This window comes from Mus caroli, chromosome 11 (genome assembly GCF_900094665.2).
Source record: "Mus caroli chromosome 11, CAROLI_EIJ_v1.1, whole genome shotgun sequence".
Classification (NCBI taxonomy): Eukaryota; Metazoa; Chordata; class Mammalia; order Rodentia; family Muridae; genus Mus; species Mus caroli.
Window position 1 is genome coordinate 117,526,203 of NC_034580.1, and position 22,074 is coordinate 117,548,276.

At 45.3% G+C, this 22,074-nt stretch overlaps 1 protein-coding gene across 2 annotated transcripts in view; it reads right to left on the minus strand.

The window, feature by feature from the left end:
* The window catches only part of B3gntl1 (UDP-GlcNAc:betaGal beta-1,3-N-acetylglucosaminyltransferase like 1), a 59,940-nt gene that overhangs the window by 16,117 nt on the left and 21,749 nt on the right, over positions 1-22,074 (minus strand). For both annotated transcript variants that reach the window (XM_021178458.2, XM_029483329.1), the window contains exons 5-6: positions 15,885-15,950; positions 11,125-11,220 (exon numbers count right to left, since the gene is read on the minus strand). In XM_021178458.2, coding sequence (XP_021034117.1) covers positions 11,125-11,220; positions 15,885-15,950 — 162 coding nt within the window. The remainder of the gene's footprint in view (positions 1-11,124; positions 11,221-15,884; positions 15,951-22,074) is intronic.

Sequence of the window (22,074 nt, forward strand, 5' to 3'; positions counted from 1 at the left end):
CCTTACAGTTGGATCTCATGGAGGCATTTCCTCAACTGAAGCTCCTTTCTCTGTGATAACTCCAGCTGTGTCAAGTTGACACAAAAATAGCCAGTACACAGGTCACCACTCTGCATTGCTAAGCACAGTAGGGAATCCCTCTGTTTATGTAAGACGGTGAAGCTGTATATGGGAACCAACAGAACACACACTGCTTTTAACTGCAAACAGAGAAACTTGAAGTAGCATGAAAGGAAGCAGCAATGACTAGATAAGGAAGCAGAGTATCAGAACTGACTTAAGTCAGAAAACCTGAGCCATTTCTAATGAGCTTGAAACTTGAGTCTTCCCACAGAGAAGCCCAGGCCACGTGGTTCTCCCGTGTACACTAACAAATGCTTAAAGATCCGACAAACTCTTTCAAAACTCTCACAAACTCTTTCAAAACAGTTGAGCCTTTCTAAATCACTGGCTATCAGAGCCAGGGGGCAGGGGAGGGGGGGAAATCATAAGAAAGCAGCGTTCCTTATGAACAGAGCCAACAAAATGCTAGTGAACTGAGTTTAGCTGTCACAGAAGAGAACCATACCGTACAAGCAGGTGGCATTTACCCTGGGATAATTGTACCAGGAACAGATTGAGGACAAGAACCTAAACAGATGCTGGTGCATTTGGCAAATGCCAGTGCCCTGCCAAGGAGAGCCTTGGGCTGTCAGAAGGATCAGCTGAGATGTCACTCACAGGTGTGGTGAGCATGGCACTCAGGTGAGCTCGGAGCTGCCGCTGCTCCCCACTTTTGGGTTTGCTGTGCACTTGGGACACAACTGTGCTTTCCCCTGTGCTGCTCCTCAGCAGCCAACCCCCTGGCCAGATGTTCATGGTTCCCTGGGACACCCTCCCTAGGGCTTCCGTCCCCGTACCCATCACACTGACATGACATCACGTGTTTATGACGTCACTGCACCCATCACACTGACATGACATCAGTGTTTATGATGTCACTACCCATCACACTGACAGGGCTTTCTGTCAATGTACCCATCACACTGACATGACATCACCTGTTTATGTCACTGCACCCATCACACTGATATGACATCACGTGTTTATGATTTGCCTTGACTCTCTGTGGTCTGGGCCCAGCCTCAGCTGATCCCAGGACAAAAGACTAGCAGGAAAGAACAGCCTGATCTTGCTGGATGTGGTAACACACGCCTAAGCACTTGTGAGGTGCAGTGGCATGCCATGTACACACACATATGAATAGATGAATAAAAATAATAATAAAAAGAAAAATTCAAAAACTGTGCTCAATGGAGAAAGGTCTTTGCCACCAAGCCTGAGGACTTGATTCCAGTCTCTGGAAACCGACACGGTAGGAGAAAACAGTCTCTCCCAAGCTGTTCTGTGACCTCCACATGTGGATAACGGCAGGAGCACGCTCACACACAGAAGCTATCAGTCCATCCATCAATCAAATCAACGTTTAAACAGTTTTAAAACCACACCGTTGTGATCTCAACACTGAGAAGGCTACTGATAGAAGGTCAGGGGTTTAAGGCCAACCTGGGCTACATGGTGCTCTACCTCAAAATAAATAAGTGAAATTCAGCTCAAAGGAGACCGTAGTGAGAGGGCTGGGGTATCTCTAGGACGACTTCCCTGGATGGAGGAAAAGGCCACAGTCCTTGCAAGGAAGATATACCGGCACCGCCTACGGCAGGAGTCTGCCCTGCTAATAGTCCGCTTTTCTGCTACCTTCCCAGCACAGCAGCAAGGGTCTAGGGATATCTTCTGGCATAGTGACCACCTTACCGTCACAACCCTCAAACAACTCTCTGTAGTGGTGGTGTCCACTTGAGTAGTGAAGGTGGCTAGGTTCCAGGCTATGGTGGCTAAGCAGGCTTGAGATCAGCGGTGACCACCTGTCCTAGTTAGGGTTTCTATTGCTGTGAAGAGACACCAGGACCATGGCACTTCTTATAAAGAAAAAAGTGGGGCTGGCTTACACTTTCAAAGGTTTAAAGTCCATTATCATCCTGGCAGGAATCATGGCAGTGTGCAGGCAGCCATGGTGCTAAGCCTTCTACATCCAGATCAGCAGGCAGCAGGATGTCAGTGTGAGCCACTAGGCCTGGCTTTGATCTTCTGATACCTCAAAGCCCACCCACTAGTGACCTGCTTCCTCTAACAAAGCCACACCTACTCCATAAAGGCATCAACTCTCAAAAGGGCCACTCCTTCTTGATGTATGGAGGGCATTTTATTCAAACCCCCACGCCACATCCCATAATACAGAGATCCTCCTCGATAGTCAAGTTCCCACCTCTCTGACAGCTGCTTCAGTCCTTGCTGGAGCGACAACCTCCGGCTTTGTTCCAAAGAAATGAATGTCAAAAAAAAAAAAAAGGGAGGTAAATTGTCTTTTTTTGTTTGAGACAAAGATGTCGATTTCTTTCCATCCATTCCTCCTCCGCCAAAATGGAAGAGAATTAAGTTTGTCATGCCAGCATCATTGCTATAAAAGCCTTCTTCCCTCAGTGCCTTCAGAATCAGGTCCTACTTGGCCATCTCTAGTCCCTAAGAGTCATGTTGGAAGAGAAAGGTATTTCTTCCAGGTTCTGATCAAGGGCTTAAGTACCTGGTAGTTCTGGTACCCTCCACCCACATTGAAATGCCACATGTGGAGATGCTTAAACAAGATAGATCTATATGCTCCAAAACTGAGCCATAGACAATAGAACCCCCAAAGCATCCATCTTCAGATTTCTAGATTCAATCTGTAACTGTCCTTTACAGACAACAGCCCCTGTCTCTTTATTTTGCTTCCTCCCTCCACTTCCAACCTCTACTTTTTGCCTTTTTTTTTTTTTTTTTTTTTTTTTTGCTCTTCGGGGCGGGGTTTTTTGGGGAGCCTTAACTGTCCTGGAATTTTGCTTGTGGACGTTGTACATCGTGGTGCGCACTAGGCTCCGCACCACGATGTACAACGTCCACAAGCAGTTTTTTTGGAGACAGGGTCTCATTATGTAGCTTTGGCTGTCCTCACTATGTAGACCAGGCTCATCTCGAATTCACAGAGATCCACTTGCCTCTGCCACCAAGGTGCTGGCACTAAAGGTGTGCACTACCACACCTGCTCTAATTTTTTAAAATTATTTTATGTGTGTGAATATTTTGCCTATGTACGTGCACCATGTTCCTGCCTCCTATCCACTGGGGTTGGAAGAGGGCATCAGATGGACAGGAACTGGAGTTACAGGTGGTTGTGAGTCATCATATGGGTGCAGGAATTAAACCCAGGTCCTCCGCAAGAACAAGTGTGCTTGACCCCTGTGCCAACTCTCCAGCTCCTGCGCCTACTTCTTAACACAGTGACTTACTGTCTGCATCTCCTTCTGAAGGCTGCTAGCAGAATACTGGCTTCCAGGCAGCTAGAATGAGGGTCTGAAAGCCCACACCCACAGTGACACACCTACTCCAATAAGGCCACACCTCCTAATAGTGCCACTCCCTGAGCACATACAACCCATCACATTTACCATGTTTTGGAGTCCTAAGTGTTTCGGGGTGTCTTTTAAGAATGGGATAATATTGGGTGCAAGCAGAAATAACCAACCTGACTTTTTCATTACTTACTTACATCCCTTTCCTTTCTCTTGCTTTACTGCTCATTAGACTTTCATGCACTTTACTTAAAAATGAATACCTTGGATACCCTTGCTACACCATCAATTTTACACATTTTTTCAGTTTTCCCCACTCAGTATCTATGACGCACAGCCTTTACTACTTTGAGATGTGTTCCTTCTGCTCCTAGCCTCTTTGTGGCTCTTATCTTGAAGGGATGCTGAACTTGGTCCAGGCTGGATGAAGTTGACTGCAGTAGTACATCAGCCTGTAAAATTATGCTCTCACATTCCTGACCACACAAAAACGTAAGCAAACACCACACATACTTCAAACACACACACAGACACACAGACACACACGTCAGGTACAGCCCACATGTGAACACGTGCACTGAACAGCTGAAGGGTGGTGGACTTGGCAATACAGGATGCACCAAGTCAGAGCAATCCACCGAGCCCTGGAGATTTATTCATCCTGGCTGTGTGGGCGGCAGCTCCAGGGACTCTGTCCCTTCAGGTAAGTGCTAACCCGAGAACTTGTTTCTGCTCGGAGGATTTAAGGTTTGGTTTCTGACAAGACAGCACTTACAAGGCTTTAAATGCCTTAGAAACTTGCTCATTATTGGTTTTATCATCCTGTAAAACTGCCGTTTATTTATTCTGAGATTAATCCGATGATTTCACCTGTCATGGTGTAAAATGGCAGTGGCAGTAAGCTGGGTCCCCAAAAGGGCAGCAGGTGATTCACTCCAAGCACATATATCTCCCTTTACCTCAGACCCTAATGGGATATAAAACAGCCCTGTCTGATCATTCCTTCTTACTACTACAGCAAGCCTATCTTAACCAGAAAGCTTGAGAGGACCAGAGTCCCTGACCAACTGACTCAGGACCATATTTTCCCTCAAGAGACAGATGTTATTAGGCCTATGACTCACTATGAGAAGCTCAGAGTTGCCCTACCAGAAACCCAACCTTTGGAAGCTTTGGGGATGCTATAAAGCAAGTTATCCCTGCTGGTGAGCAAGAGGTGGGTGTGGGGCACCTGGTCACTTTATAACCTCTTTTTCTACCTTTGCTACTTTGGGGACAGGGGGAGAATAGTGGACACAGGCCAGCCTTGCTCAAATCCTCAGTGCAGAGGCTGTCCACATTCCCCAGCCCCCAAGGAAGGCAACGGGATACCTGGCCTGGGTACCTGAGGATCTCATAAGGCTCCTTCCTCACAGGGAAAGAAAGAGAAGAAAGCCACCCTGCAGGACACAACAGAATTGTGGTGCCTTTCTCAGGGTCCTGAAACACTTGGACCAGCTCTGCTGACCACAAGGGATCACAATAACCAGGACGGGACTTCCACATTCCCTAGCATAGGCAGACCTTTGAGATGCAGTGATCAGAAAGTTTGTAACACATTTGTGTGTGCGTGAAGACACACAGACACACACACCCTTGCACTACACACAGAAGCACACTCTCCAAGTTAAGAGTTGTCTGCATCAAAGACTACAGTCAGTCTGAAAAGACAACCCTCAGTGTAGGAGGCCGGTCCAGATGTTGACAAAGTTCCTACCAATCCACAGCAAAACCCTAACAGCTCCACTTAAAAAGGGCAAAAGATGTGGTCAGGCATTTATCTACAGAAGACACAGTGAGCTCAACACATCAACAGCTGCTCAGCTTAGCTTGGCACTAGAGAAATGCGAGTTAAACCCCTGTGAGAGAGAGAGTTGCCTTATCCCTAGCAGGAGAGTGCTATCAAAGCCCCCCAAATCAATGATGATAAAAGCTGTGGAGAAATCAAAGAACTTCCCCCCGACCCCGCTGCTGGTAGCAGAAAAACAGTTCAACAGTTCCTCAAAAAGACTAAAAATAGGATTACAGTGTGAGCTGGCAAGTCCATCTCGTGGTGTGCACCTGAGAACTCATGTCTGTACACTCACACTGGCAGGAGCAAGGAGACAGACTTGGATAAGCATGTGGCCCAGATATGTCATGGAGTCTGCCTGAGCCCCAAGGCTCAGTTCTGCCAGCTGCTGAGACATGGATGACCCGATAGACACCATCACTACCCTTGTGTATTGAGAATCCAGATCTCACTATCAGATGAACTGAAAACTACGCACTTAGGTTTCAGTCAGGTCTTAAACTCTCAGTCTGACCGACAGGATCCAGGAGAGTTTGTGGTGCCAGAGAGCTGCTCACTCGGACATGTGGGTCCCTATTTACTCCAACTAGAGCTCAGACTCAGTCACCAAGTCACACTGAGCAAAAGAAGACAGCAAAGATGCTGGCAGCTCACCCACAAACAGTTTTAAATGTTAGACAAACTGACAGTGGCATGGGACCTGTGAACACAAGTCATCTGGAAGTACCTGGTTCTGGGAGGCTCTTCTCACCACACTCATGCAGAGAAACCACTCTCTGAAGTTATGGTGGCAAACCTTGCCAGCCTGCCGTGTTTTGGCCCTCTGTGGGTGCCTTGTGTCTTGTGATGTCATTATACACACGAACATCATGCCAATGTGCTCAGTTCCAAGGACAGGGTCACTGCACTATCATGGTCATTGTGAGCATAGGAAAAGATTCCCAAAGAACTGGCTTTCTCCAGCTCATGAAGATTCCACAGATGATGGCTTGGTTCAACATTTAAACTTATTCCCGTCCATTCATCTTATGTGAACAAGAGCAGACTAACATACTTCCTGGCTTACAAAAAAAGTCGTTTAAGACTAGTTATGAAACTAGTGAAGGATAAAAAGGTTCGGACCATTCGAACGAGAAATGAGAGGGTCTGGCTTACCTGTGGTGGACAGGTGCCGCTGGATCAGGCGTGGTGGGGGGAAGGGGTTAAGCTAGGCAACCCCATTACTCATAGGCTCGATGGGTCAGTTACCATCACTAGCTTCGGCTACAAGCTGAATAGTTGGTCCCTGGCATCTCCCTCTAGGACAATGGTCTCAGGCTATGTGAACAGACAGCTCTAGTGTCCACCTGTAAATGTACAGATTCCTGAGGGCCATGCTACTGCATCCAGCCACTCTGCAAATGCTAGGGATTCTATGTCTGTCCCTGAGGCAGGTGGGAAAGCAGAACATAAATACCTCATCATAGAGAACCACTTCAGACCACATATTACTGCAAGGGCAGAAACACAGACAACCTGTCTTAGAGTTTTATGGCAACCCTTATAAAGAAAACATTTAATTGTCTTCAATGAACTGGCTTACGGTTCAGGGTTTAGTCCATTATCACCATGGTGGGAAGCTCAGTGCTGGGGGGGGGGGCGGTCAGCAAGAGGCCCCAGTGGCCTCTCATGTCTACAGACAATAGGGTCCCTGGGTCACCACAACCTACAATATGGGGACCACATACAATGCCTTCTACGTCAGTGGTAATATTTTTCCTTTATTTAATTTTGTTAAAGGTCTTCAAATGAACAGATTACAGAGTGGTCAGCCATGAAAACAGCTAAGCCTAGTAGCTCTCAAAATTTACAAACAATAAAACTGAGCCCTAAGTTCCTTAAGTTGTCTCTGACCCTTGACTTCAGAGTATAGAGATCCCTGCATCCTGGCTTTACGACAGGGATGTCATCCTCGATCCCTGGCCTCACAGAAGGGATATCCCCAGACTGCTATCACAGCTGAGTGCATGTGTGGGCGGTCAGGCCCACTGTCTATGTCTAGGGCCAGGTTTAATGTTGTGGCATTTTCATCTTCCCTTTTAGACTTAGACTGGAGCCTGGCAGTGAGCTAGGATAGCTCAACACAATGGCAAGAGAAGTCCACGTTAAGCTTCATACGATGCACAGTTGAAGCAGATGCAGAATGTACACGGTGGGAAGGGTCAGACATCAGAACAGACTCTTCCCCCACTAGGAGAGGGCTGCAACTACCGCACAAGGTCTGGAAGGAGGTAGGATGCTGCTGACTAAGGGCACCAATGTTCCAGAAAGGCTGTTGAAACACAGAAGTGATTCCCGGGGTGGAAAAGCTAACCTCAAGCCAATATCAACCGTGATTCACTGACAGCTCAGTCACGTGGGCATTCAGCAACATATTCTCTATTAGAACTGAAGACTCGGGTCCTACCAGCAAAGACAAAAATATGAGGAACAGGAATTGTAGCAGGAGTGTTAGAACCCCAGAGAGAGAAGGGTACGCATAGCATCATCACAATGACTTTATACATAGTAGACCTTCCTCCAGTGATATATAAAGTAATGGTGTGTAAGGCCTGAGCATGGTGTCTCAGAAACACGCAGTGTGCTGAGGAAGCCTGGGACCATTCAAGATATCACCTTGTTCTCTGTACATCTGTATGTTCAACATTTCCCAACTCTAGAAAATAAAAGTTTAGAGCAGGCATGCTCTGTAAACAGGAGAAATAAACAGAAGGGTCTGTAATGGTCTGCCCAGTTGTCCCTCTAGCACCTCCTAACACACTAACTATATTTATCCCAGTAATTAACAGTTTATAAGAGGGGCAGGCACTGTGGGACAGGTAAGGGCCATGACAGACCTCCTCAGTTCACCTTAGCACCAACATCAGCTAAGCAGCCCATTCTCAGTAGCCTGGCCCACTGAGGCCTTAGGAAGCAGCTGGGCAAACCTCTCAAGACAGATCGGCCCCCAAATCACTACACAGCCTTAATTTATAAAAGGAGGCATGGGCTTAATGGCCCTAAACATTCACCTTATCCTCACAAACACAACTGTGTTGTCTTTCCCAGAATTCTGGTATGGGGGACTGAGTTCCTTCTGTCTCTTGGGGTCTCCTTTATAGCTCTTCAGGATGTAGACCTGTCACCTGAGTCTTTTCTTTTCTTTTTTTTTAATGTTTCATTAGACATCTTCTTTATTTACATTTCAAATGTTAACCCTTTCCTAGTTTCCCCTCCAAAAATCCCCTATCCCCTTCCCCACTCCCCCTGCTCCCCAACCCACTCACTCCCATTCCTGGCCCTGGTCTTCCCCTATCTGGGGAATAGAACCTTCACAGGACCTAGGGCCTCTCCTCCCATTGATGACCGACTAGGCCATTCTCTGCTACATATGCAGCTAGAGTCATGAGTCCCACACCATGTGTTTTCTTTGATTGGTGGTTTAGTCCCACGGAGCTACTACTTAGTCCATATTGTTGTTCCCCCTATGGGACTGCAAACCCCTTCAGCTCCCTGGGTACCTTCGCTAGCTCCTTCATTGGGGACCCTGTGCTCCGTCTAATGGATGACTATGAGCATCCACTTCTGTATTTGTCAGACACTGGCAGATCCTTCCAGAAGACAGCTTTAGCAGACTCCTGTCAGCAAGCTCTTGTTGGCATCCACAATAGTGTCTGGGTTTAATGGTTGTTTATGGGATGGATCCCTAGGTAGGGCAGTCTCTGGATGGTCATTCCTTCAGTCTCTGCTCTGAACTTTGTCTCTGTAACTCCTTCCATGGGTATTTTGTTCCTCCTTCTAAGAAGGATTGAAGTATCCACACTGTGGTCTTCCTTCTTCTTGAGTTTCATATGTTTTGCAAATTGTATCTTGGGTATTCTGAGCTTCTGGGCTAATCTCCACTTATCAGTGAGTGCATATCATGTGTGTTCTTTTGTGAGTGGGTTACCTCACTCAGGATGATGTCCTCCAGGTCCATCCATTTGGCTAAGAATTTCTTAAATTCATTGTTTTTAATAGCTGAGTAGTACTCCATTGTGTAAATGTACCACATTTTCTATATCCATTCCTCTGTTGAGGGACATCTGGGTTCTTCCCAGCTTCTGGCTATTATAAATAAGGCTGCTATGAACATAGTGGAGCATGTGTCCTTATTACAAGTTGGAACATTTTCTGGGTATATGTGCAGGAGTGGTATTGCTGGATCTTCTGGTAGTACAATGTCCAATTTTTTGAGGGACCACCAAACTGATTTCCAGAATGGTTGTACAAGCTTGCAATCCCACCAGCAATGGAGGAGTGTTCCTCTTTCTTCACATCCTTGCCAGCATCTGTTGTCACCTGAGTTTTTGATCTTAGCCATTCTGACTGGTGTGAAGTGGAATCTCAAGATTGTTTTGATTTGCGTTTCCCTGATGATTAAGGATGTTGAACATTTTTTCAGGTGCTTCACAGCCATTCGGTTTTCCTCAGTTGAGAAATCTTTGTTTGGCTCTGTACCCCGTTTTCTTATTTTGTTTTTGTTTTGTTTTTGGTTTTTGGTTTTTTGAGACAGGGTTTCTCTGTGTAGCCCTGGCTGTCCTGGAACTCACTTTGTAGACCAGGCTTGCCTCGAACTCAGAAATCCACCTGCCTCTGCCTCCCAGGTGCTTTAATTAAAGGCATGCGCCAACACCACTAAGCTTGTACCCCATTTTTTAATACAGTTATTTGGTTTTCTGAAGTCTAACTTCTTGAGTTCTTATGGTTGGTAAAGATCTTTTCCCAATCTGTTGGTTGACTTTTTGTCTTATTGACAGTGTTCTTTGCCTTACAGAAGCTTTGCAATTTTATGAGGTCCCATTTGTCAATTCTTGATATTACAGCACAAGCCATTGGTGTTCTGTTCAGGAATTTTTTCCCTGTGCCCAGCTGCTTCCTAAGGCCTCAATGGGCAAGGCTTCTGAGAATGGGCTGCTTAGCTGATGTTAGTGCTAAGGTCTTTGAGTTTGCTTATATAGTGGATTACATTGATGGATTTCCGTATATTGAACCATTCCTGCATCCCTGAGATGAAGCCTACTTGATCATGATGGATGATCATTTTGATGTGTTCTTGGATTCAGTTTGTGAGAATTTTATTGAGTATTTTTTAAATCGATATTCATAAGGGAAATTGGTCTAAAGTTCTCTTTCTTTGTTGGGTCTTTGTATGGTTTAGGTATCAGAGTAATTGTGGCTTCATAGTACAAATTAGGTAGAGTACCTTCGGTTTCTATTCTGTGAAATAGTTTGAGGAGTATTGGAATTAGGTCTTCTTTGAAGGTCTGCTAGAACTAAAGCCCTGTCACCTGAATCTTATATCCTCCTTCATCCTAACTAGGTTTCCAATTTTATGAGGTGTCCTTCAATACATTTCTGGTAAATGTTTTATGAATATTTGAATCCTGAGAAAAGGTTCAAATATACATTCACACTTAGTCAACACTGACGGGCACAGAACCCTCTATTTTATAGTTCCTATGGTGGGAGTGGTAGTATACATCTTCAGGCTCAGAACTCAGAAGGCAGAGACACGTGATCTCTGAGTTTGAGGACTGCCTGGCCTATGTGGCAAGTTCCAGGCAGCCAGGGCTGGATTCTGAGCACAATACCTGAGATAATGTCCAATACTGACCTGACCCATCAAAGCTCAAAACCACATGGGTATGCCCCAACTAGACATTGTCTATTCAAGAGCATATAGATGAGTGAAGATACAAAGTCCCCACTCTGACAGAATGTGCCAAGAAGTTGGACACTGTCCCAGAGGGCTCTAACCAGAAGCAGTTGAGTGAGTCTATAAAAGGCCACAAACTCGTTGATTGTTACCTGTGTCAGCAGCTGATCAGACGTCAACTGGTTGATCCAACGTGTGTATCGCTCTGTAGAGTCTGGGGGATCTCTCCTCACTTGGCATCCTATGATCTGTGGAAAACAACAAATATATTTTAAGACTTTGTAAGTATGTATGAAATCCATGGATTGGGGGCTGATTTAGGCAAAAATTCCTGGCATCAAGGGCAAGAGAGAGCAGGATGCCAGGCACACATGAGATCTATGGCTGTTACTCACTGCTATGCTTCCATATCATGTTCCCTCTAGAAACATAAGCCAACATTTGCTCTTTCTGCCTTAAGTGGCCGAGGCCATGGTCACCGCGATGGAAAACTGACTAACACACTTGGTGATGGTATACTTGGGTTTAGGCTTCACACAAGGAACAAGAATCTGTGAAATGGCAGTTGGGTTGAAATTCTTGCATCACTGGTAGACAAAAGTCAGTGAAATTCTACTTAGGGGCTCTCACCGTACTCATACTGTGTGACAAGAGTAGGTGAGACTTTACCCAGAAATGAAGCTCCTGCTTTGCTAGATGGGCTAAGTGGTTCGACTGCTATATCTAGGAGTAAAGCTGACACTGACTGCAGACACCCACAATTCTATGTACAAGGATTCTGAAAAGAACTATTGGAGATCTAGTGTTTATGTGTACGGAAGCCACTCACCACCATGTTTGTTTGTAACAGGCCACATACATGGGATATTATTTTCCTGCCTTTACCTTTGGTATCCTTGAAGCTGCGCTAATGACCACTCTTTCTCCTATAGCTCTGCTCATGAATCTAGTGGGAAGACCCCTGTGGACATTGAAGGATCTTGTAGAACCAACATGAGGTTTCCTACAGTAACTTCTCAGTTCCAGAACTGATTCAGGCTGCAAAGGTTGAGGAGACAGATGACAGGAATAAAAAATAAAATCACATTTAGAGCTGCTAATAATGCCCAAAGCTTAAAAATCCAACAATTCTGCAGTGATTCAATGGAATGCATTAGAGCAGTTGCCATCAGAGGTCTTCCCTTCCCAAGTGGTTTTCTTGTAAATGGCTTAGAAGTAACAACAGGGTAAAAACATACTGCCAACATTCATTTCATTCCTTCTGAACAAACTAAACATAATAATCAACATAGCCACCAACCAGCAACTACAGATTGGGATGTTGTAAGCCATGATTTTAACCCCAGAATCATAGTAACTGCTTCTTCTCAGGCTAATTTTGTGTTACAGAGCCAATTGGTCCTGACATGCTGAGTCAGGAAGAGAAACAGAAAGGACGGGGATACTCCACCCAACTCCAAGGTGGGAGGAAAATACAGCACGAGGTTCTCTACCAAAGACTAGACAGGGTATCTAAGATCCCAATGAGGCTGAGCAAGAAAAGTCATAATCTAGAACCTTAAGCAGTATAAAAATGCAAATCAAGGTTGATTTCACTGTTAGAAAAACTGACGGTTTTATGTTTTAAATTTCTGAACATCTCTAAACATCAGAGTTCATTTCAATGAATCTCTCTCTTTTCTCTCTCTCTCTCTCTCTCTCTCTCACACACACACACACACACACACACACACACACACACAACCTCTGCAAAATTAAGTTTGTTAATGTAGCCAATCTATTTAGTTTCAGTTTGGGGTGGAAATTAAAATATCTGAACAGAATATGACTCTTAAATGTCAATACTTGTTAACAAAACTCTTTACAAGTTTCCAGTGTATATAATATTAAAATAAACTGGGAACTCTCATTTTTGAGTAAACACACAGCATCTTACATGAAAACATGGATACCAGCTTCAGATACCTGTTTTCAGCCAGGGCAGGGGCCAGCTCTGCCTTGATTTCAGAAGGGCATGACTGTTGGGACAGGCAGAGCAACAGGGGACCATGCCCCACAGAGTCAGAGGCACCAAGCTGGCTCAATTCAGAACAGGGTACTTCTCACGCTGTGCTTGTCTTTTGTTGTCCAACTTTATAAACAACATTACCTCACTGTCAGCCCCTGGGAGGGGGCTCTGGAAACCCCAGGGTTTATTCCCTTTATACACAGCACAAAAATCTACCTGGGGGAACTTACTCCTGACAAAGAAACCACACCAGAAAACAGTCTGTTTCCCTATACGATGAGGAGACCTGCCAACATCTCTGGAGGCTGAGGCAGAAAACCCTGAACTGCTGGGTGAGATCCAGTGATTCCAATCCTGGGGACACTTTTATGTGGTACAGATGGAGTTCCCATAAGCTCCATGACAGCACATGTTGTCAGATGCTGTTGGCCTTCTGACATCTTTCCCAATTAGAAAGGGGGATGAAATGGAATAGTCTATGCTTTTGAACTTAAAAAAAAAAATTTCTAGAGTCTGTAGTTACTAAAAACATATATTTACACAAATTTGTGGTTCCCTGGTTCTATTTACAGATCTTCATTTTCCAAAACATACCTCACAGAAGTCTGGCAGACACTCTGGGACCCTGGGTCCCCCGGAACCTTTTGTAATCACAGTGATGGTATTCATGGATCCCCTCTGCTCCTGGGAGGACAATGTATATTCTGTCTGTATTTCCATCTCTTCTCTCACAACTGCCTGCATGGTCAGAGTGGCTTGTGTCCCTGCCCTAAAACTCTATACTAGAAGTGGTTCTGAGATCTCCTGTGTGAAAGTTGAGCATCTACCCTACACGCAAAGAGAAGTGGCTAAAGGCTAAAGCAGCATCAAGGGTAGATTGGGTAGGATGGGTTTGGAAAGACAGGGAGGGACAGGCAGTCTGAGTGGTAGGGACTGATCTGGGCACATTCCCTACTACAACAACCCCGAGCCCTGAGAGTCACAGAGCTGCCACAGGGATGGAGAGGGACTATCCCATGCCTAGAAACCTTTCAAGGGCAGTCAGGCATTTCCTCTTGTCTTACAGGTATACTCCACGGCACCTGTGCCGTGCATGTTTATACATCAGCAATTCCAGCTCAGTACATAAGCCTTCAACCTCTGACTTGAAATAGTCAGGATAATAGGATAGGGAACACCCCATTCCAGGAGAGGCGGACCTGAGGGCTGTGTCTATACACACCAGTGCCAGGGAGTCGTCCTCAGAATCAAAGGGAAGAGAAGGAGAGAAATAAGAAAAAGGTGCCAATTTTGTAAAAAAAAAAAAAAAAAAAAAAAAAAAAAAAAAAAAAAAAAAAAACTATAGTAACGTTTAAAAAAAAAAAAAAAAAAAAAAAGACGAGTATGTGAGCTATACTTGGGGTCCACAGAACAGCGCCTGTTAGAGGATAACCATCTGTCCTGATCACAGGAGGACTAACTGAATGCCTAAAAGCATCCTTCAGGGAGGGGGTTTTATGATGAGCGTTTTTTCCTTTGAATAATTTGCTCATCAGAACCAGAGTAGTCCAACTTGATCTCACATGGAGTCAATCGCCCTGGTAAGAAGTAGCAACCTGTCCTGGATGAATCGCTACCCGGGAAAAGGGTATCCCAGCATCATAAAGCAAGTGGGAGGGGAGGGGGAGGGGGAGAGGGAGACGGAGAGGGAGAGGGAGAGGGAGAGAGACACCCCTTTCTATCTGTTTCAAAGTGACAGATGCTTTCCAAAATGATGACTGTAACAGGACAGAAAGGCAGGGGACACAGAAAGAGAAAGGAGCCCTTCACCTAGGAAGGAGTTTGCTTGAAGTAGTTCTCCAACCGAGAGTCGAGAATTCCAGGATAATTGATAAAAGTCAGCTGTAAAGGTTGACTACATAGGGACAATTTGCTTTTTTACCGAGCTATTTCAAATGAGAGTGTTAGCATGCTTACGGCCTAAGCATGTACAAATGGGCTGCATTTGGCCTGCTCCTTTTCCAGCTGTAAAACATCAAGTGTTTTGAAAATCTCTCATGAGTGTAAACTTTGCTTACAGTAAGAACATGTCCTAATGCCCTGTAACCTAGTAGAGTACAGCAAGCTTCAGCTTTCTGACCATGGTTTTCCTTATCGGCCTTTAATCCCGTCCAATATGCCGCAGAAAGTATTCTCCAATCTCATTTACAAAAAGAAACAAAGAAGGGAAAGAAACAGTGTAACTTTAGAAGCCATCAAAGTCCTATGTATAGCTATTGATAAGACCCTTGAGTGACTCTCTTAAGAGATCTATGTCCATACCTGGGGTGTAGTATCTTTTCCTAAATACTCATCTGTTGGTGCCCTGCTTAAATCTATGTTAGAATCGTCTTCATAAACTCCAATTCTACTTCATAGTAACTTACCCAGAAATTCTATTATTTGGTGAAGTTAAGAGATCTAATCTCACTTAGTGAAGTTCTCTCAAAAGAACACCTCAGGCGGCAAGGTGAAGTTGTATTTCCAGTCCCTACTCTTGTTGCCATTAACCAGAAGCATGTTCCTCTCCAAAGGGAGCCATTCTGAAGGGCTCACTCACAACATGGCAGTTACAAATCTCCCCCTGATTTGACTAGTTGACTGTAAAAAGATTCTTTCTAATCTCAAAGAATATCTCTATTTTTAAAAAATTACTGGTGCCAGTGGTGATGGCCTACATCTTTAATCCTAGTACTCCGGAGGCAGAGGCAGAGGCAGGCAGATTTCTGTGAGTGTGAACCCAGCCTGATCTACAGATCATGTTGTAGGACAGCTAAAGCTACACAGAGAACCCCTGCCTCAAAAAATACAAACAACAACAACAACAAAACCACCCAAACTGGCATTTCATTAAAGGAGGTGACAACACAAGACAGGTGTACTCACACTCGTTGGGTGCTGAACGGCCGCTTCGTACTGCATCCTCACTCTCTGCGGCATCATGACATCATCCTGTATGAAGAACACATTTTAGCTGCACGGGAAGCGGCTCCAGCCCAGTAAGAACAGGCACAGAGTCTAAGAACACAACAGCAAACAAGTTGAGCAGTCAGCTCGGATACCCATAAACCAGGACCCTCTTTATAGTCATCAAGGGAAAGCAATTATGTGATTGATGAGAAAAAAGGAAATTCTGGCTGTCCAAGTGTGGTTCGGATGAAGAACAAGGGGACCCTCATGTGCCTGTGTGAAGTTTTAGAGTTGTTCTCAGAGGTGTTCTGGCATCATCATCCAGTAAAGCTGGAGGCAGACTCCCTAAGACTTCGGGGTTTTACCATCTGTGTAGAAAAAGGTCCTCTACGCAAGTGAGATTCAAACCGCACTTTCCTGACATGGAACATCCAGATCGTAAGTATCAGACGGAGAAACAAATTACATACATTACTGCTCTCAAAGTGAACGCAGTCGCAGCTGCTCAGATCAGCAAATCCAGGACAGACCAGACGCAGGATCCCGTCACATACTTAAACTCAAACCCTAGGAAAATTTACCACATTACTTAATAAATGCACACAGAGTGAAAACAATAAAGAAAAATGAGGACAGTGTGGCCCTAAAAGCCCAGATTGAGGTCCCTCCCTGTGAGCAGGAAGTTTCTGGAAGCAGCGTTGTGGCAGGTCCTTGCTGTGTTGACAACAGGCAGCTCCTTATATATGCTCCACAATATATATGGTTTTGTGAATTTATCTGCAGCAATGTTTCATTCCCTAGTAACATAAGGTATTTTCAGTGGATGAATAATCAACAAAGATTTAAGTATTTAAAGGGGTGTGGGAGTAGGTGACACGGGAAATACTTCTAAGTTAAGGGGTCACCTGCCACTTTGGACTCCTTGTGCTCAAGATAAGCAGATAATTAAAGGAATTGTGTTGTATGCCCAGAATACTGACGAAAATGGATGGCTGCTCTACAAGAGAACCAGGAAGAGTGGAGTGCGAGAGATTTCTTAGAGTCTCTCAGTAGTACCAGGCTTTGCGGTTAAAGCCAGTAAGAAATTACAAAAACACCATCTAGGTACACGATGAATGGCTCAGACCTTTTCCAGAATAAATGTGTGAGTCAGCTTCCAGATAAAGAGCCAACTCCACTGAGGTGAAGAATCATGATAAAGGATTATGAAATGGAGCCAGGCAGTGGTGGTGCATGCCTTTGATCCCAGCACTTGGGAGTCAGAGGCAGGTGGATTTCTGAGTTTGAGGCCAGCCTGGTCTACAAAGTGAGTTCCAGGACAGCCAGGGCTACACAGAGAAACCCTGTCTCAAAAAACCAAAAAAAAAAAAAAAAAAGAATTATGAAATGGAGGCAGAAAGAAGTACAGAAGTACCCACCGCCAACACTTCACGCCTCTGCTTGCTTCCGACTACCTTCGGCTCACAGTGACCTCAGTTTGAACTTTTAAGGCCATGCTGCCCTCCTTTCTTTTTTATTATTTTCACTATGTGTGCATTTATTAAGTAATGTGGTAAATTTTCCTTGGGTTTGAATTTAAGTATGTTGGCAAGATCCTGTGTCTGTTCTTCTGTCCTGGATTTGCTGATCTGAACAGCCGCAACTGCGTTCACCACTGAGTGGACTTCGGGAGTAGTTAGAATAGCTATGATCATGTGACCAATTACAGAAATGAGGGTATCAAACTTAAAATGCATTTCCACGTTAACCTGTTGCTGTTTAACACATTTGTTTTTTTCCCTCTCTTATTCCCCTCATGACAGTTTTGGGACACCAGAAGACTCAACATCACTTGAGGACTATGACTCTTTGGGGAAGAGACCACATATGTTCAGTTATAAGCAGCATGGTTGCATGGTGTGTCACAACTGTACCTAACTCTGGCTGGACCCAAGCAAGTGCTGCTGAAGGAGATGTGTATGCATGCCAGGTTGGCAAAGGGTGGACATGTGATGATTCATTTTATGAGTTGACTGGCCTAAAGGCTGCCCAGAAAAATGGCCTGATGCTTCTATCTGTGAAGGTGGATCTGGGAGAGATTAGCATTTTTATTAGTGGACTGAGAACGCCACCGCTGCTGATGCCACCACTGCCTCCTCCTCCTCCTCCTCCTCCTTCTCCTCTTCCTCCACCACCACCCTTACCACCCTCCACCCCCAGCCTTACTGTTCAACCTCTCTGGGCTCTGACTAATAATACACATAGAATTAAACAAGACTCCAATTTTTCAGTTCAGGAATCTATGCAAAAAAGCCAAAATGCTCCGTATTGGTCTCAAGAGCCTAAGGAATATTCAAGTGTGACTTCTACCACTTCTGCTGTTGAGAGTCAGCAACTACAATAAGTGCAAAGAGAGAACAAAAAGAATTAATACACTTATTGACCAGACTAAGGAAGATGTGGTAACAGACATTCACTCCAAAGAGTGAACAGAGAAGCAAATACTAACCCTTACAGAGCATGAAAACTAATAATATAAACAAGCTCTTTGTTTTTGGAGGCCACCAGAAAGAGAAGAAAGCAGCTGAGACTGGAGAATGAAAAAGTCTTTCTTTGTAAATGAGAGTAAAGGAGAACTTTGCTAACAAGCCAGGAAGTGTCACTGCACCTCGGAGAAGGTAATCCCTTTCCCTCTCATGGAAGCAAAACTGACCCTCTGTGGCAGGCTCACTGTGATGTGCCGGGTTAGCCAGAGTCAGCTGACATTTGCAATGCAAAATAGAGGAGCTAACAGACTAAATGCAAGATGCTGTCTGCATCAACCATGAAAGCAGAGTACGCTCATCTCAGGGCGCGTGCCAAGGAATATTACCTGGAGCTTTCTTTTCACAGGGAGAAGTAGATTTGAAACATTATCACTGGCATTTCTGGAATGCATGAAATCACCACAGGGGCTGAAACTCCACGATTATGAACAGGGACTCATCACTGTGGAATGATGGGGCGGCCTGAGAAAAGGAGCCGGAAGCACCACAGAAAGAGCATCGAGGGCCTGGAGAGAGAGTCAGGGGCTTCCTGCCTTTCTAAAAACTGAGTTCAGTTCCCAACATCAACACATCAAACAGATCACAGCCACCTGCTACTCCGGCTCCTTAGGACCCAACATCCTTTTCTGGCCTGCTTGGGCAACACAAAAGTGTATTAGTCAAGGAACTGAGAATAAATGATAAGACAGGCACCCAGTGAAGTCTCTCTAAGAAGGTACCCTTGAAAATGACTGGTGCAGAGAGGCCTTGGGGGAACATTAACAAATGAAAATGCTAAAGACCATAGCAAATGTGCTTGCCACAGAGAACACAGTCACCTTGTTCTAGGTCTTCCTGTGTTTGGTTTTTGGATGAGATGTGGAAACTTAGGGAGAAGCATCCTGTTTAGGCCTAACCCCTATGAATGGAACGATGAAGGGTAAGTATACAAACCCAGTTACTTCCTGAGCCTGTTCTGAAAAGCAGTGTCCAATGCTTCTCAAACGCCAAAGGGCTTCTTAACCCACAAAACTCTGGTATGTGTGTTTCCCCCTTATCATCAATGCTGTCAAGCCCTGACCATGGAGCTGTAGACAGTAAATCGAATCTATCTGACACCTGGATCCCCTCCTCGAGTGGTTGAGTCTCTGCAAAGGTCTTGTTGGCTTAGCTCTAACACCTGTGGCTCCATCCTTGAGGATGTCACTCTTGTGACAAATGGAAGCCAGAGAATGTCAGCGTACCACACAGACAACTATCACATGCCACTGGATGACACAGCAAATCACTGACCATCCACTGCTATTCGATGGGCCAAGCAGAATGTGCTGGGCCGGTGAATATTTCCCAAGGCAGAAGCTCTCCTTTGTATCACCCTCCCTCCCTCTCAAACCATGCACATTCCCCAAACTCCCACATAGCAAGAGCACGTAAATCCTGAGTCACGTTAGACTGGAGGTGACACTCGTGTGCTACATCATCAACTGTGGTCCTACGTCATCTCTCAGTTTGCTCCTAAGAACCCTGAAGGGGATGATGGGGCTCTGTCTTTAGCTCTGCTGTCTCTGAAGACCTCTGCTAGGACTTCCCATCCAGTGCAATCCTCATACTATCTGGACTAGCATGGATCCCTGGCTATGGTCTCATACCCTTCAAGAACATGCCCAAGTCAGATGCCATATTACTTTGCTACCAATGGGGGGTTTCTGAGTAATCTGATAGGTGCACAGGACTCAAGGAAAAACAAACTATGTTCAGCTGACTGGAAGGGATACAGTAAAGAATACAGGTGAACAGCCAGATAAGGCAGATACGGTGAGGCCCAAGGGACTCAGTATAGGGCTTTCTATTCCCATGGGATACACCCTGGAACTTTCACATGTCTCCATCAGACACATTCTGAGCTCCTCTGTTTATAGGGACTTACAGAGGCTTCACCAGGCAGGTGTGATTTATTGGTTCAATTTCCAGCCCTGGCAGCTGGAGCTGAAAGCTGTACATGCCTCCTCTCAGTCTGGTTGTTGGTGATCAGCCTCATCCTTAGCAGCAGCCCCTCAAATTGCCTCTGACATTTTCTGGGCACTCTATCTTAAAATGAAAGTATCTCCCTACTGCCCACGTGTCAAAGGTTCCCAGGTTAGTATGGCAAGGAAGCAATGGAAGCTTGAAGTGATAGGGCCTTGTCTTAGTGGAGGGAGATTTGCTTACTGGGATCCACTTTAAGACCACAGTCTGACTGTTATAACTTCTACTTTAAAACAAGGTAAGCCCACCTAAACTATAGACAGTCTCACAGGAAATGTTGTAGTTCCCTCCCAAGAGCTAGCTATAAGAGATAGAAATGAGATACAAGCCTTGGGTCCCAGTCCTGCCTTCCACTCCCATGTATCTCATGATCTTCCAGAGCCAGCTATACACAATCTCTGTGTGAACAGCTTGTTCTGTTTCCAGCTTAGGGGAATGGCTAGTGCCTGAAGGTGGAGCCAGAACTTAGGTTAAGCACAGCAGAGCAGCTGCCAGATACCTGCACTTGGCCAAAGCCTGACCTTCCTCAGCTGCTTCCTAGAGCTGAGTGCGTTCTACACAGCTAACACCAAAGCTGTTTGATAAATAACCTCACATTAAAACGGACTCACACATGGTATGTGACAGACACACTTCCTCATCCAGCTGGCCACATCTGTCCTCAGTAAGTTACTGACAAATGTGCTATTGAAATTCAGTAAATATGACATTATGCAGGACTCTGATTTGAAAATGTCAGACCTCCCAAGGCAACGCTGTGGGTCAGTTCTCCTCTTGTCCTGAGCATGGGAGGGAGGCTTCATCTCCTGGTCTATACATTCTCCCACCTCCATGTACCTGGAATCAGCAACTGGAAATGAACAAAACTGTAACAGCTGCATAGTCCAATGGCTACCATTTCCATGGGCCCTGGTGTGCATGTTTCTAAGAAGCCAGGAGCCCAACCTATGAAGTAATTCAGGTACATAAAAGCTGTATTGTCTAAGACAGACTCTTTGCTTTGCTTTATTCCACGAGAACTTTCAAGGACAGCACAGTCTGTACAGAGTCTGTTCATCTGTCACAACCAAGTGTCCTACTCCGGAGCATCCCATAAAAGTGACCGTTCTCTGACCATCTGCCGGGGGTCTTTGCCAGTACTCAGCCAGCACACGGTAACCGGCTTCTTGTTTCTGTCATAATAAACAACCTGAGGCGAATCTGCATACAAGTCTTTCCCTGAGACACCAAGGGGTGACAACTAGGAGTCAAGGCCACAGCATAAGGCACACTCACGATGTCAGCGTGGTGCTGAGTCACACTGTCTGAAATACTACCTACATCTGACACACCAGAAGAGGGAGTCAGATCTTGTTACGGATGGTTGTAAGCCACCATGTGGTTGCTGGGATTTGAACTCCGGACCTTCGGAAGAGCAGTCGGGTGCTCTTATCCACTGAGCCATCTCACCAGCACTACCTACATCTGAAAACACTTAGTTGATGCCGGGCGTGGTGGTGCACACCTTTAATCCCAGCACTCAGAGGGCAGGAGCAGGTGGATCTCTTTGAGTTCGAGGCCAGCCCGGTCTACAAAGTGAGTATCAGAACAGCCAGGGCTATACAGAAAACCCCATCTCAAAAACAAAACAAAACAAA